At 49.3% G+C, this 12,926-nt stretch overlaps 2 protein-coding genes across 2 annotated transcripts in view; one reads left to right on the top strand and one right to left on the bottom strand.

Moving 5' to 3' along the window:
• The window catches only part of LOC125723388 (NACHT, LRR and PYD domains-containing protein 12-like), a 216,133-nt gene that overhangs the window by 84,979 nt on the left and 118,228 nt on the right, over positions 1-12,926 (bottom strand). The gene's annotated exons all lie outside the window — the stretch shown is intronic.
• LOC125723454 (uncharacterized) overlaps positions 1-12,926 on the top strand; it is a 42,909-nt gene that overhangs the window by 18,788 nt on the left and 11,195 nt on the right. Inside the window, exons 3-6 of the mRNA XM_049000055.1 lie at positions 599-794; positions 6,753-6,905; positions 7,337-7,502; positions 7,962-8,062. Coding sequence (XP_048856012.1) covers positions 599-794; positions 6,753-6,905; positions 7,337-7,502; positions 7,962-8,062 — 616 coding nt within the window. The remainder of the gene's footprint in view (positions 1-598; positions 795-6,752; positions 6,906-7,336; positions 7,503-7,961; positions 8,063-12,926) is intronic.

Genomic DNA, 12,926 nt, shown 5'->3' with positions numbered 1-12,926 from the left:
TCTAATACAAACATCTCTGAAGATGATTCCAGCACCAGAGTTGCGTTCCATGAGGATCCAGTAGTCTTATTTTCAGGAATTGTCTTGAGTCACAACAAAGCCGGCCTGAATGCATTTTATATTTCCATGCAGCATGTCATATTGTTTCAAATGATCCAGGATAAACACTCCATGGTTTAAATAAATAATCAAGCAAGTATTATTCGTTATGGCTTATTGGTGTTAACCTACAAATGCCACTTGGAATGTTGTATAAAAGCAATATCATACTCAAAGTTGTGTGTTAGTACTACATTATATGACGGCTGTGATTATCTTCAGCACTCGCCTGCATGACCGAATCACAGCGATGATATATTGGAGTACAGCCACATTCCTTCTCATATGTTATTGCTTAACAGTTTTTAGATACACCTGTAAAACGGAATGATACATCTGATGTGAAATGTCCAAGTGTGGTTATACTCTAACAGCACTCATAAAAAACATTTTGTCAAATCAGATTTCTTGGTCGAAACTAACTGTTGTATATTAGATATAGGAAGGACTATTTGTGTTTCTTATAAATTTTGACTAATTCCCATTTCCATTCCTATAGCACAAGAAAGGACCTTGTGAAATACATACAGGATTACAAGCCCCTTATTGATTCAGTGCCTCAGGCTCGGATTCTTCTCATTGGTCAGATTACAGCTGGAAAATCAAGCTTCTTCAACTCCATCAACTCTATCTTCCGTGGCAACATAACAAGCCAAGCTGACGTAGGATTTGTAGGAACAAGCCTGACCTTGAAGGTAATGTGATTATGCAAGTCTTCATTTCACATGAAAGACTACCTTATACAGCTGTCCACCATTCTGGTTCAGTGTTTGTTCCACATCTGCTATGTTTATTTGCAGTTTGTTACTCGTTGCTCTTTGTTGTCCTCATTTAGGACAGTACTGAATCCCTTGTATGAAATTTAGTTTGAGCCCATTGTCACAAAAATTTTACCCGGAGACATAGTTCTGAAGTGATGGGAAATTATTTCTTCTTGCAAAAGGGAAGCAGAGTGATACACAAGGGATGATCACAGACAGCTTCAATGAAAAGGAGGTGCAATGTTCTAATTTATACAATGGGACAAGTTATATATAAATGGTCTACTCTCCATAAATATTCCAGTCATTCTTTCTTTTCTTTGCTAAGTTCAATTCCTTGTGTTGTACACCAGGGCAAAAGACTTGGGGGGCAGGTGGGGAGGGGCAAAGAAATGGTGGTTGACTAATAGAAATGGAACTGGCAAACAGGATCACAGGGGAAGAAACAGGGAGGTGTGGATATGGACAACAGGCAAACAACGTTAATGATGGAACTGGGGACCACAAGACTGGGAAGCACTTAAATACTGAGTTAATGAGGGCCCAGACAAGAGGCAGTTGGGAATTGCTAACCTGAGGGCAAGAACAAGAGGTGAAAAACGAGCACCAGTTGTGATTTGTTAGAGCAGTGGCAGGGAGGAAACTGGAGGATCAGGCAGACATCATGGGCAGGGAAGGACTGTACCCCACCCCTCCCCAGAATCGGGATGGGACAGGACAAACACTGACAGGGGCACAGACCAGGCAGGGACCAGGCCAGGAATGGACAGCAAATGACCAAGGAGACCCAGGAAAAGAGATGGGGGCAAATAAAACAGGTCACACCTGGACAGGACAGATTTTACTACAGAGGGACAGAACCCATGGACAAAACAGGACGGGACAGGAACACACCCCCTAGGGCTTTGACCGTGGAGCCTAACACCAGGATAGACATACAAAGTCCCCAGATACAAGGACAAGACCAGGAACACAGGACCAGACACCATTAGGAACACAGAGCAGACAAAAAGGACCACAAGGGACACAGATTAGGGAAGAACACAGTTGGGAAGGGGCAACAGGGCAAAAGCAGGGCAGAGCAGAAGGGGCTTGGCAGGGGATCATCCAGACCCTGTGATGTGGGGGGCAGACTAAAGGACGCAGAGCCTCCTGGGGTTGGAGAACTTGTGGGACCAGGTGGCACTGAGGGGTTAGAGTGGCTAGGTGGCACCAAGAAGACAGCAGGGCCAGGGTCAGATGGTGCTGCAGAGACAGTGGAACCAGACCGGGGGGCACTTAGGAGACAGGATAGGAACAGGAGGATAAGGGACCTGCAGGGTGAGAGATGGAGGGACAGGAGGGCATTGAGGAGCTTGAAGGGCATGACGACTGGGACAGCTGAAGATGAGCAGGACAGGACGGAGGGAACCTGGAGGCCTAGACACAGGCAGAACGGAACCAGGATGTCCAGATATGGGCAGAACAGAACAGCTCTCACTGGCCTGGCAGCTGAGAGTGAAGCTATATCCAACAGGACACCATGCAGTGAGCGGGGTAGAACCAGGCCTTCCAGAAATGGGCAAGGCAGATGACCTGGCATGTTGGGAGCGTGGGCAAAGTGGCGCCCTTGGAGCCAGGAGCAGCAGAAACCTCATCTGTGGTGGCCACTGCAGGTGCAAGGTGGGCAGCCCTCTCGGGGCTGGAAGCCTTGGGCCAGGCGCTAACAGAGTGATGAAGGCATCTCCTGGGCTGGGGGCTAGTGGAGCGACAAAGGCCTCTCCTGCATCTAGTGCAGTAGCAACTTCTCCTGGCCCAGGCATGGTGCAGGCCTCTCCTGGGTTGGGAGCTTAGGGTGCTCCCCAGTAAGGATCATTACATGTACATCTGTATATTCTATTTATTATTATTTATTGCCACTCAACTCCTTATTCTTCTATACCACGGCATTTTTGCACAGCATTTTTGCACAAATAACCCTCGCTGCTACCATACAGTAACTCAAATACTGTATCCAGACTGATACCACCATTAATTCGGCGCTTATGATGTTGCTCGGTCTTTGTCCTACTCTGTGTTGCATCATTGTCCTGGAGGAACGGTAACTCATTTCTCTATATACTGTGTGTATGGCTGAAATGACAATAAAACCTACTTGACTTGACTACTTGACTTGATCCGCAAGGAGGCCAAGCCAGGTACAAAGCAGCAGCGTGTCCAAGCAATAGAGTTATTATGGGAGAGGAGAGTGACCCAAGATATGTGTAACAGACTAATTACAGGCCTAAACAAAGTAATAAGATTGATTGTGGAGAATAAAGGTGGACAGAGTGGAAAATAATAAATAAAAAACATATGGTTCTGTACTGTGCTTGAATAAAATAGACACATTCCTTAGTGTGTTCTATCTGGCTAACAGTCTGAAAGGCTGCTGATGGCTGCATATTCACGGGGTGGGGGTGGGGGGCAGTCACAATGACGTGTGAATGTGTCATTAACTTCTCTGCTTGGCCACAATGAAAAGAGATATGTTTGCAGGGGATCAAGGTGAGGTTGCTTTCTTATTACCTAAGAACACTGAACCAATGGTCAAGCAGGGTGGTGGTAGCATCATGCTGTTTTGCTGACAGCACTTTACATCACTACATTGCACATAGAGGATTGAATGATGAAGTGGCACTGGATAGATAGATTGGGAATTAGATAGATAGAGGAACATAAAAGAAACATAGCATAATAAGTATTTACTGTAACCCTATGGTGTCTGAGGCCTCTCACCCTCTTTCAAAGTAGTCTGACATGCCTTGACATTTTACAGTTTTTCTGAATTGCTAAAACACATTTCCTAAAATCTCCTCTCCTTTAATTAAACCACTAAGCACAAACCCTAAAATTCAAGCTAAACTCACAAAAAAATGAAAACGCTACCAGTCAAAACTGTTGTTAGCATGTAAATTAGAAACCGCAAGACTATTGTCACGATCGCCGTAGAAAGAGGGTGATCGTTCAGGCAGGCGAGCGGGCAAGAAGCAGGCAGGCAAGCGGAAGACGGGGAAACGGGGATTTATTGGAGAAACTAGAGGCAGGAAACGTCAGACGTCGACTAACATCAATGACGGACAAGAAACTAAGGCAAGACATGGACTGAAATAGACAGGACTGGGCGAAAATAATCAGACACAGCTGGGCTAGATCGGGGAAGCACTCGTGGATAATGTTGGAGTTCGACTCCACCGAGTCCGTTGATGAGGAAAAGATGCACACATGAGGCGAAGGATGGTTGTAAGTCAGCTCTCTTTATTCTCAGCACAGATCGCGATCCAGGAGCCACACTCAGATGCACAAACAGTACATACCGAAGGAAGCTCTCTCTCTATGGTCTGTGTCTGGTTTTTATAACCCGTTTAGGGCGTCTGCTGTCCTTGTTGGTACCTTTCCAGTTGCGTGACATACAACTATTGTTTTGACAATGCTGGCGTTAGTACCCACCCCCTTTTCCTTTTATCCTATCCTGTTATGTTGCAGAGTTGCAGCGTCAACGACCCTCAGCGACCCCCTTCATTGTTAGGCCCCACAGCCAAGCCGGTCAAGCATAAGCATAATGTCACCATGACCCTGATAATGCACCTTCTGCTTTCCTAATTTCACTTGCATTATGAGAAGGGCTGAAGCCCCCCTTTACTTCCTGCCTGTGTTCCAGTTTGTTCCCATTTCTTAGTGTGACAAAGTTTAGCACGAAGCCTAACCCCCCCTCAATAATCAGGGGGCGTGGCACACACGAGGATATGAGCCGGGCGTGACAACTACAGTATAGTAAAAAAAAAAGTATGGTCGATTACCAAAAATATTTGTATACTGTACAGTTATGACTGACACTAATATATAACGTTTGCCGTACAAAGTACTCCAGAAAAGTTACTGTAAAGGACAAAGCCAAAATGTAAACAAATGAGAGGCATATTACTGCTGTGTTTTCTATTTTGCATCAAAGTTCACCATAGCGCAAAATGTGTTTTAATGAATGAGAATGTGTTTTGAGTTTTGCAAAAAGGGTGACTGAGATCTGCAAATTGTCTCTAACTAGGTGAACATCGTTTAAAGTTTTGCCAAACAAGTGACTGATTCAATAAATGACTGTTGGCAATTGGCAGTTTTGTTCCCAAAATGATTTTTAATAATTCAGCAATTCAGAAAAACTGTAAAATATTTCACTTATGTAAACAACATTTATCCCAAAGTGCTACAAATGCTTTTATTCAGCACAAACTCAGCACCAATAATCTGAGATCATTTAGAATGTGATTATTCTATTTTTTTTTGTTAAAATCTACTTTAAACATATACTTTTCAAAAACCTATTTTCAGTGGTGCTGACAAATTGTAAAACATCACATTATAAACATTTCTAGCCAAGACGTTTGAGCTCTGAAGCTTATAGACATTGGGGCTGGCTACACAAAGGTGAATGAGACATTCAAAGAATTGTATGAGGTTTGATACTAAAGTGTTACAACTTTGAAGTGATTTTGGAGTCACCACACCTTTGCATACTGTCAATGGCCCATCAGTCTGGAATGTCTGTCACTGCTCCTCACACCAATCAGTTTGGAGAGGCAGTGTGAATTTTAGTTTATTTCAGTTGCTAAATTTCTTCCACACTATGAAACACTCACACTACACAGTGAGAACATGTAATCCCTATGCAGAGAGAGCAGGAGGCAGGATTCAAACCCCCAAACCACCCACCAAGTCACTGTCCTACCCTCATGCGCTTATTGCCATTACCCATCATTCCTCTGGGTTCTCTGGCTTCCCTCCCCATCACCCACCAAGTCACTGTCCTACCCTCATGTGCTTATTGCCATTACCCATCATTCCTCTGGGTTCTCTGGCTTCCCTCCCCATCACCCACCAAGTCACTGTCCTACCCTCATGTGCTTATTGCCATTACCCATCATTCCTCTGGGTTCTCTGGCTTCCCTCCCCATCACCCACCAAGTCACTGTCCTACCCTCATGTGCTTATTGCCATTACCCATCATTCCTCTGGGTTCTCTGGCTTCCCTCCCCATCACCCACCAAGTCACTGTCCTACCCTCATGTGCTTATTGCCATTACCCATAATTCCTCTGGGTTCTCTGGCTTCCCTCCCCATCACCCACCAAGTCACTGTCCTACCCTCATGTGCTTATTGCCATTACCCATCATTCCTCTGGGTTCTCTGGCTTCCCTCCCCATCACCCACCAAGTCACTGTCCTACCCTCATGTGCTTATTGCCATTACCCATCATTCCTCTGGGTTCTCTGGCTTCCCTCCCCATCACCCACCAAGTCACTGTCCTACCCTCATGCGCTTATTGCCATTACCCATCATTCCTCTGGGTTCTCTGGCTTCCCTCCCCATCACCCACCAAGTCACTGTCCTACCCTCATGTGCTTATTGCCATTACCCATCATTCCTCTGGGTTCTCTGGCTTCCCTCCCCCATCACCCAAACACATTGTAGAGTGAAGTGGAGTTTTTAAATTGTCCATAGGTGTGAATGTGTGTGGGAATGGTGTGTGTCACTCCCCATCCTGGGTTATTCCCTGCTTTGTGGGATATGCTCCGGACTTCTGTGACCCTGCGTAGACATAAATGACATTTCTCACATCCATCGTTCCAATAACATGTACTTTAGGGGTCTGACAGGATTTTTAATCAGCATTAAATCTGGCCCACAGAACAACACATGACCATCTTAATGCTGCCTGTTTAGTAGATTATCTGCATTTGGTGTTTTTCTTAAGCAAATCTGAGTGGGCTGCCTGAGCTGAAGACCTCCACATCAGTGCCCCCATGTTATTTGAGCTTGAGATGCCTGCTGAAGTGATTAGCAGCAAGAAGATGAATGAAACCATTTGTTTTCTTCCAGTATCGCACTTACGAGGTGAAGGCAGGTCGAGGCGGACAGCCTATGGGATTCCTACTGTGTGACACCATGGGATTGGAGGTAAATAAGGATGGAGGGGTGAAATCTGACGATATAGTGAGCATCCTGAAGGGCTACATACCAGACGAGTACCTGGTAAGAACTGTGTATCTAACCACACCTCAAAACTAATGCTATATGAATACAGGAAATTAAGTCTCAAAAAAAGAAAATGAAGGGGTGAACATTGAAGATATTGTGAGCATCCTGAAGGGGCTGCATAAAAAATGGGTACCGGGTAAGAGCTGTGTATCTAAGCAGGTCTCAGTAACAGCTTCCATATGAATGCATGCATGTCTGATCCCATTAATGGCTTATAACAGTCACATGTTTACAGATACTGGTCGTCTTCTCCCTACATTCTCTTCTGACAAAATTAAATCTTATCCATTGATTTGTTCTCACATAAATAAGGAATTACACAGATGTCATATGAGATACACAACATTTTGCTTCAATTTCTCATGATCTCAAAGTCAGTGCATGTCTGTTTGTAATGTGTCATTAACAACGTTTTGTCTGTTTAGTTCAACCCTGCATCACCATGGCAACCTGGTGCTGGTCAGACAGAGTTACAACTTAAGGACAGGATCCACTGTGTGGTGTATGTGATAGACAGCTCAACATTAGGAATCATGGCTACAGAAATGAAGAAGAAAGTTGATGAAATCCGAAAGAAAACTAGTTTTCAAGGTTAGTGAGTGGGGAGGAATGTGGCATCTGTTATTGAGTGCGTGTTGTTGGGCAGGGGTACATGAATAACACAGAATAATCACACAGGAACCTGCCAAAGTAAGAACAAGAGCAGCTTTCTGGAATGGAAAATGGCAAACCATGTTTTCTGGGGCTTTGGCAGGAACAGTATTCATGCTGTAACTGAAGGAGCTCCTGGATGCTCCTCCACACAGAGCCGCTCCATCTGTGAGAAGCTGGAGGGCTTTCTGTCACATAGGGCCCACTTTTAAAGGGTTGGGACTGAAGATTAGGGTATGAACATGAGCTGAGCTGAACACATGTGGATTGAGGAAAGGCAGAGTGATGCTGGCAGGTGCTTCTGAGTAAGACAGACATCAGTGTGCTGATTGCTATGATGGCTTATTCCATAGAACATATAATATGTCACTAGTGAGACGTTTCTGTTGATGTTTTTAGATGTGCCTCTATTGGTGCTACTGACCCATGTGGACAGAGCGTGCCCGCATGTGGAAAAGGACTTGAAGAAGGTGTATCACAGCTGCTACATAAAGGATATGGTGAGTTTCAGGGTCTAACACTGGAATCAGTACTAAAAGCTCGCAGCAGACACATACACAGTGAACAAGTGAGAGATAGCAGTTCATCTGGGTGAATGTCTGTGGGCTGTAGGAGGAAACAGAGTGAACAAGCAAACGTCACACATGCAACCAGCGGCAGGGATCGAGCCCACAGCCCTGGGGGGTCTGAACCTTTGGTTTATTATATTCCAATGGCTCACAAAACTTTATCTCAATTTTATTTTCTAAAACATATTTTCAGGCAGCAAAATGACCCTGTGGGCAGCACTGTGGCCTCACGCCTCCATAAACCAGGATGCTGGCCTGGGTGTCTCCTTCCTCAGGTCCTCTGTTTCCTGGGATTGGGGGTTATGGATGGATGGATGACAAATTTGTGTCCAAAATTTGGATTTACATTTACTGCATTTGGCAGATGCCCTTAGCCAGAGCGACTTGCATAAGTGGGTAGAAGTCTTATCAGTGATTACATTCTGATACTTATTCAGTAGAAGCCGGTTAATACTATCACAATAAAAAACTCTGTTGGCAAGTAGTACAATTCTTTGACATTTAATTGCCATCAGGAGCTTTAGAACTTCAGTTATACAGTGGTACCTTGGAAGACAAACTTACTTCATTCCAGAAGGCTGGTCGACTTAGGATTTGGTTGAGTTCCAAGTTAAATTTCCCCATAAGAAATGATGTAAATGAGTTTAATCCCTTGCAGAGCCTCCATGTTTACCTATTGAAACCTATCAACTCAGCGAACTAATGATACAATCATTCAACAACTGATAAAGTCATACAGACATGAAAAACCACACATCCATCCATCCATCCATTTTCCAAACCGCTTATCCTGCTGGGTCGCGGGGGGTCCGGAGCCTAACCCGGAAGCAATGGGCACAAGGCAGGGAACAACCCAGGATGGGGGGCCAGCCCATCACAGGGCACACTCACACACCATGCACTCACGCACTCCTATGGCCTATTTAGTAACTCCAATTAGCCTCAGCATGTCTTTGGACTGTGGGGGGAAACCGGAGTACCCGGAGGAAACCCCACGACGACATGGGGAGAACATGCAAACTCCACACACATGTGCCCCAGGCGGAGACTCAAACCCGGGTCCCAGAGGTGTGAGGCAACAGTGCTAACCACTGCACCACCATGCCGCACCTAATAATGATAAGAATGATAATAATAATAATAATAATAATAATAATAATTGCATTTTGTCCAATCACCGCCAGTTACTGTAAACAGTAAAGTACACTTAACTAGACAATTCTGTATTATTTTGGTTTATACTGATTAATCCATTAATTCTATCTTTTGTACTTTAAATGGACAGAGTACAGTTATTATTAGTAGCGGAAAAGTATTGTGAGGGAACACAAAGCTATTGAGTTTTGCCTATTTGTCACATTTGTGGCTTCCCTCCTGTTTATTTGTGGATTTCTGTACAGTTCGTACCACTGAATTGCCCCTAAGAGGTCAGAGTGGCAAAACATTTCCTAAGTAATTTTGCGTTCTCTCACAATACTTCAGTGTTGCCACACAATAGATTTGTGATCCCACTGCACTTGCCCGCTTGTGATTTGCTGTACTGTAATACAGACATGTCCTGTGTGCTTTAAGCATTAAACTATGGGGGACAATGTACACCAGACAACTATAATATTATGTTTATATACATATTTATTATTATAATCATCATCATCACAATTGTTATTATTTATGACAATAATGATGATGATGATGATAATAATAATAATAATGATAATAATAATAATGATTATAATAATTGCACTGTGCCCAGTGACCGCCAGTTGCTGTAAACAGTAAAGTACATTTAACTAGACATGTCTGTATTATTTTGGTTTATACTTATTAATCCATTAATTCTATCTTTTGTATTTTAAATGGACAGAGTACAGTTATTATTAGTAGCGGAAAAGTATTGTGAGGGAACACAAAACTATTGAGAGGAAACACAAAACAATTAAAAATATATTTTCTCACCCTGACATCTTTAGGGACTCAATATACTGCAGATGATCTATAGAAAAAAATCACAAATACATCACTATCAACAAATATGTGGTTTTATTTATGATGTATGAAATCAAAATCATTGGGACGCAAAGGAAAATGGCTCTTCGCAATTGTCACACTGGATCGCGGGCAGAGCGGCGATCGTGCGGGCGAGCAGGCAGAAACGGGCCAACACGCCGTAATCAGGGCAAACAAGGGGTTTATTCCGAAAGACGGGGCAGGGAACAGAAGACGCCAACTAACATCAATGACAGACACGGGTTAGTACAAATCAGGAACTTAAATACATGAAACAAGGCAGCAGGAAACAAGACACGACTGGGCACGATCAGGAAATCACACGTGGGTAATTAGGGGGCGTGGCACACACGAGGAGCGGACGGAGCGGGCGTCACAGAACCCCCCCCCAAAGGCGCGCTACACCGGGCGCGCCCGGGAGGAGGCGAAGGACGGGACGAGACCGGGAAACCAGAACCTGAAAGACAAGGGCAAAAAAAATCAACGGGGAACAGGGAACAAGACAGACAGGCAAAACTGACAAAGAGGCAGGAGCCAGGACAGGACACTACACAAGACAGGAAAAGCGGACAGACAGACCAGGAAGGGAGAAACAGAGGGAACAGGCGGAACAAAAGGAGCGGGAGTGACGGGAGGGAACGACGGGAAACCAGGAACAGAGCGGGGCAGAACAAAGGCAGGAGGAGGAACACAGACAGGCGGGACAGAGACAGGAAAGAAGGGAGAGAAGGAGGAGGAAGGAAGGGGAGCCCGAGGGAGCCCCAGCGGGCGACGGGAGGCAGCCGGAGGGGCCGCAGGCGGCCGGGAGGCCGGAGCCGGAGGGGACCTCGGAGGGGCCGAGGAGGCAGGGCGAGGGACCCGCGGAGGGGCCAGGGAGGAAGCAGGAGGGAGCACCGGGGAAGGGGACGAGGGAGCAGGAGGGGCCCACGGCGAAGGCCCAGAGGAGGGGGGAGCCGCAGCAGGCGGCGACGTCCGGTGGAGGGCCGGAGGTAGGGGCCCCGCAGGCAACCGAGGAGCCGCCGTCGGGGAACCCCCAGGCGACCGACCAGGCACCGGAGGGGGGAGCGAGGCGGGGCGACGAGGCATCGGAGAGGGACCCGCAGGCGACAGCCGACCCGGAGGGCCAGGACCCGCAGGCGCCAACCGAGCCCCAGCGCAGGCGAGGCAGGGCGAGCCAGGGGGCAGGGCGGGCGGGACCCCAGCCCTGCGTCTGTGTCCCCGCCCCTTACGGGACACGGACATCACGCCCCTCGGTCGGGGCCGAGGACGCCGAGGCAAGGGCAGACGAGTCACAGGAGCGGGGCCAGGGACAGGAGCGGGGCCAGGGACAGGAGCGGGGCCAGGGACAGGAGCGGGGCCAGGGACAGGAGCTGGCTGCAGTGGGGGCGCCTGCCCGGGAGCTGCAGCAGGCGGCTGCAGTGGGGGCGCCTGCCCGGGAGCTGCAGCAGGCGGCTGCAGTGGGGGCGCCTGCCCGGGAGCTGCAGCAGGCGGCTGCAGTGGGGGCGCCTGCCCGGGAGCTGCAGCAGGCGGCTGCAGTGGGGGCGCCTCTGCAGGAACTGGAGCGCGGTCAGGAACTGGAGCGCGGTCAGGAACTGGAGCGCGGTCAGGAACTGGAGCGCGGTCAGGAACTGGAGCTGGCTGCAGTGGGGGCGCCTGCCCGGGAGCTGCAGCAGGTGGCTGCAGTGGGGGCGCCTGCCCGGGAGCTGCAGCAGGCGGCTGCAGTGGGGGCGCCTCTGCAGGAACAGGAGCGCGGTCAGGAACAGGAGCGCGGTCAGGAACAGGAGCGCGGTCAGGAACAGGAGCTGGCTGCAGTGGGGGCGCCTGCCCGGGAGCTGCAGGTTGCTGCAGTGGGGGCGCCTGCCCGGGAGCTGCAGGTTGCTGCAGTGGGGGCGCCTGCCCGGGAGCTGCAGCAGGCGGCTGCAGAGGGGGCGCCTCTGCAGGAACAGGAGCACGGTCAGGAACAGGAGCACGGTCAGGAACAGGAGCTGGCTGCAGTGGGGGCGCCTGCCCTGGAGCTGCAGCAGGTGGCTGCAGTGGGGGCGCCGGCCCGGGAGCTGCAGTAGGCAGAGGCGGCAGCGGCGAAGGCGGCTGCGCAGGCAGAGGCGGCAGCGGCGAAGGCGGCTGCGCAGGCAGAGGCGGCAGCGGCGAAGGCGGCTGCGCAGGCAGAGGCGGCAGCGGCGAAGGCGGCAGCCGCACGGGAGCGGGGTCCTCCGGCAGCGGCAGCGAAGGCGGCTGCGCAGGCGGCGGCGGCTGCACGGGAGCGGGGTCCGCCGGCAATGGCGGCTGCACGGGAGCGGGGTCCGCCGGCAATGGCGGCTGCACGGGAGCGGGGTCCGCCGGCAATGGCGGCTGCACGGGAGCGGGGTCCGCCGGCAACGGTGGCCGTTCAGACGGCGTAGCCGGGACCGGTGCTCTCCGGACAGGAAAAGCTGCCTGGGGAGACAGCTTAGCAGAGCTAGGGACCTTCCGGGCGATTGGGGAGACCTCCCGATCCTCCTCCGGGAGGGCCGCCGGGATGAGGGCACATGCCCTCAAGGCGATCGTCGGGGCGATCGCCGGTTCCTTCCGTCTCCTCCCCCGGCTTTTGGTAGCGGCGGGAGGTGGAGCTACGTCCGCCAATGCGGACGGCGGAAGGACGGGTCCCCGCTCGCAGGGAGCGACTGAGCGCTGGGTCCGGAGCTGAGCTATCCGCTGGAGACCCTTGCGCAGCCCCTCGGCCAAGCGGGCTTCCAGGTCGAGGGCTAGCTCCCCGAGGGTCCTCTCACACCAGCGGACAAGGCTCCACGCT

Source organism: Brienomyrus brachyistius, unplaced genomic scaffold, assembly GCF_023856365.1.
Source record: "Brienomyrus brachyistius isolate T26 unplaced genomic scaffold, BBRACH_0.4 scaffold48, whole genome shotgun sequence".
Taxonomy (NCBI): domain Eukaryota; kingdom Metazoa; phylum Chordata; class Actinopteri; order Osteoglossiformes; family Mormyridae; genus Brienomyrus; species Brienomyrus brachyistius.
This window is presented reverse-complemented; position numbering and strand designations above follow the sequence as displayed.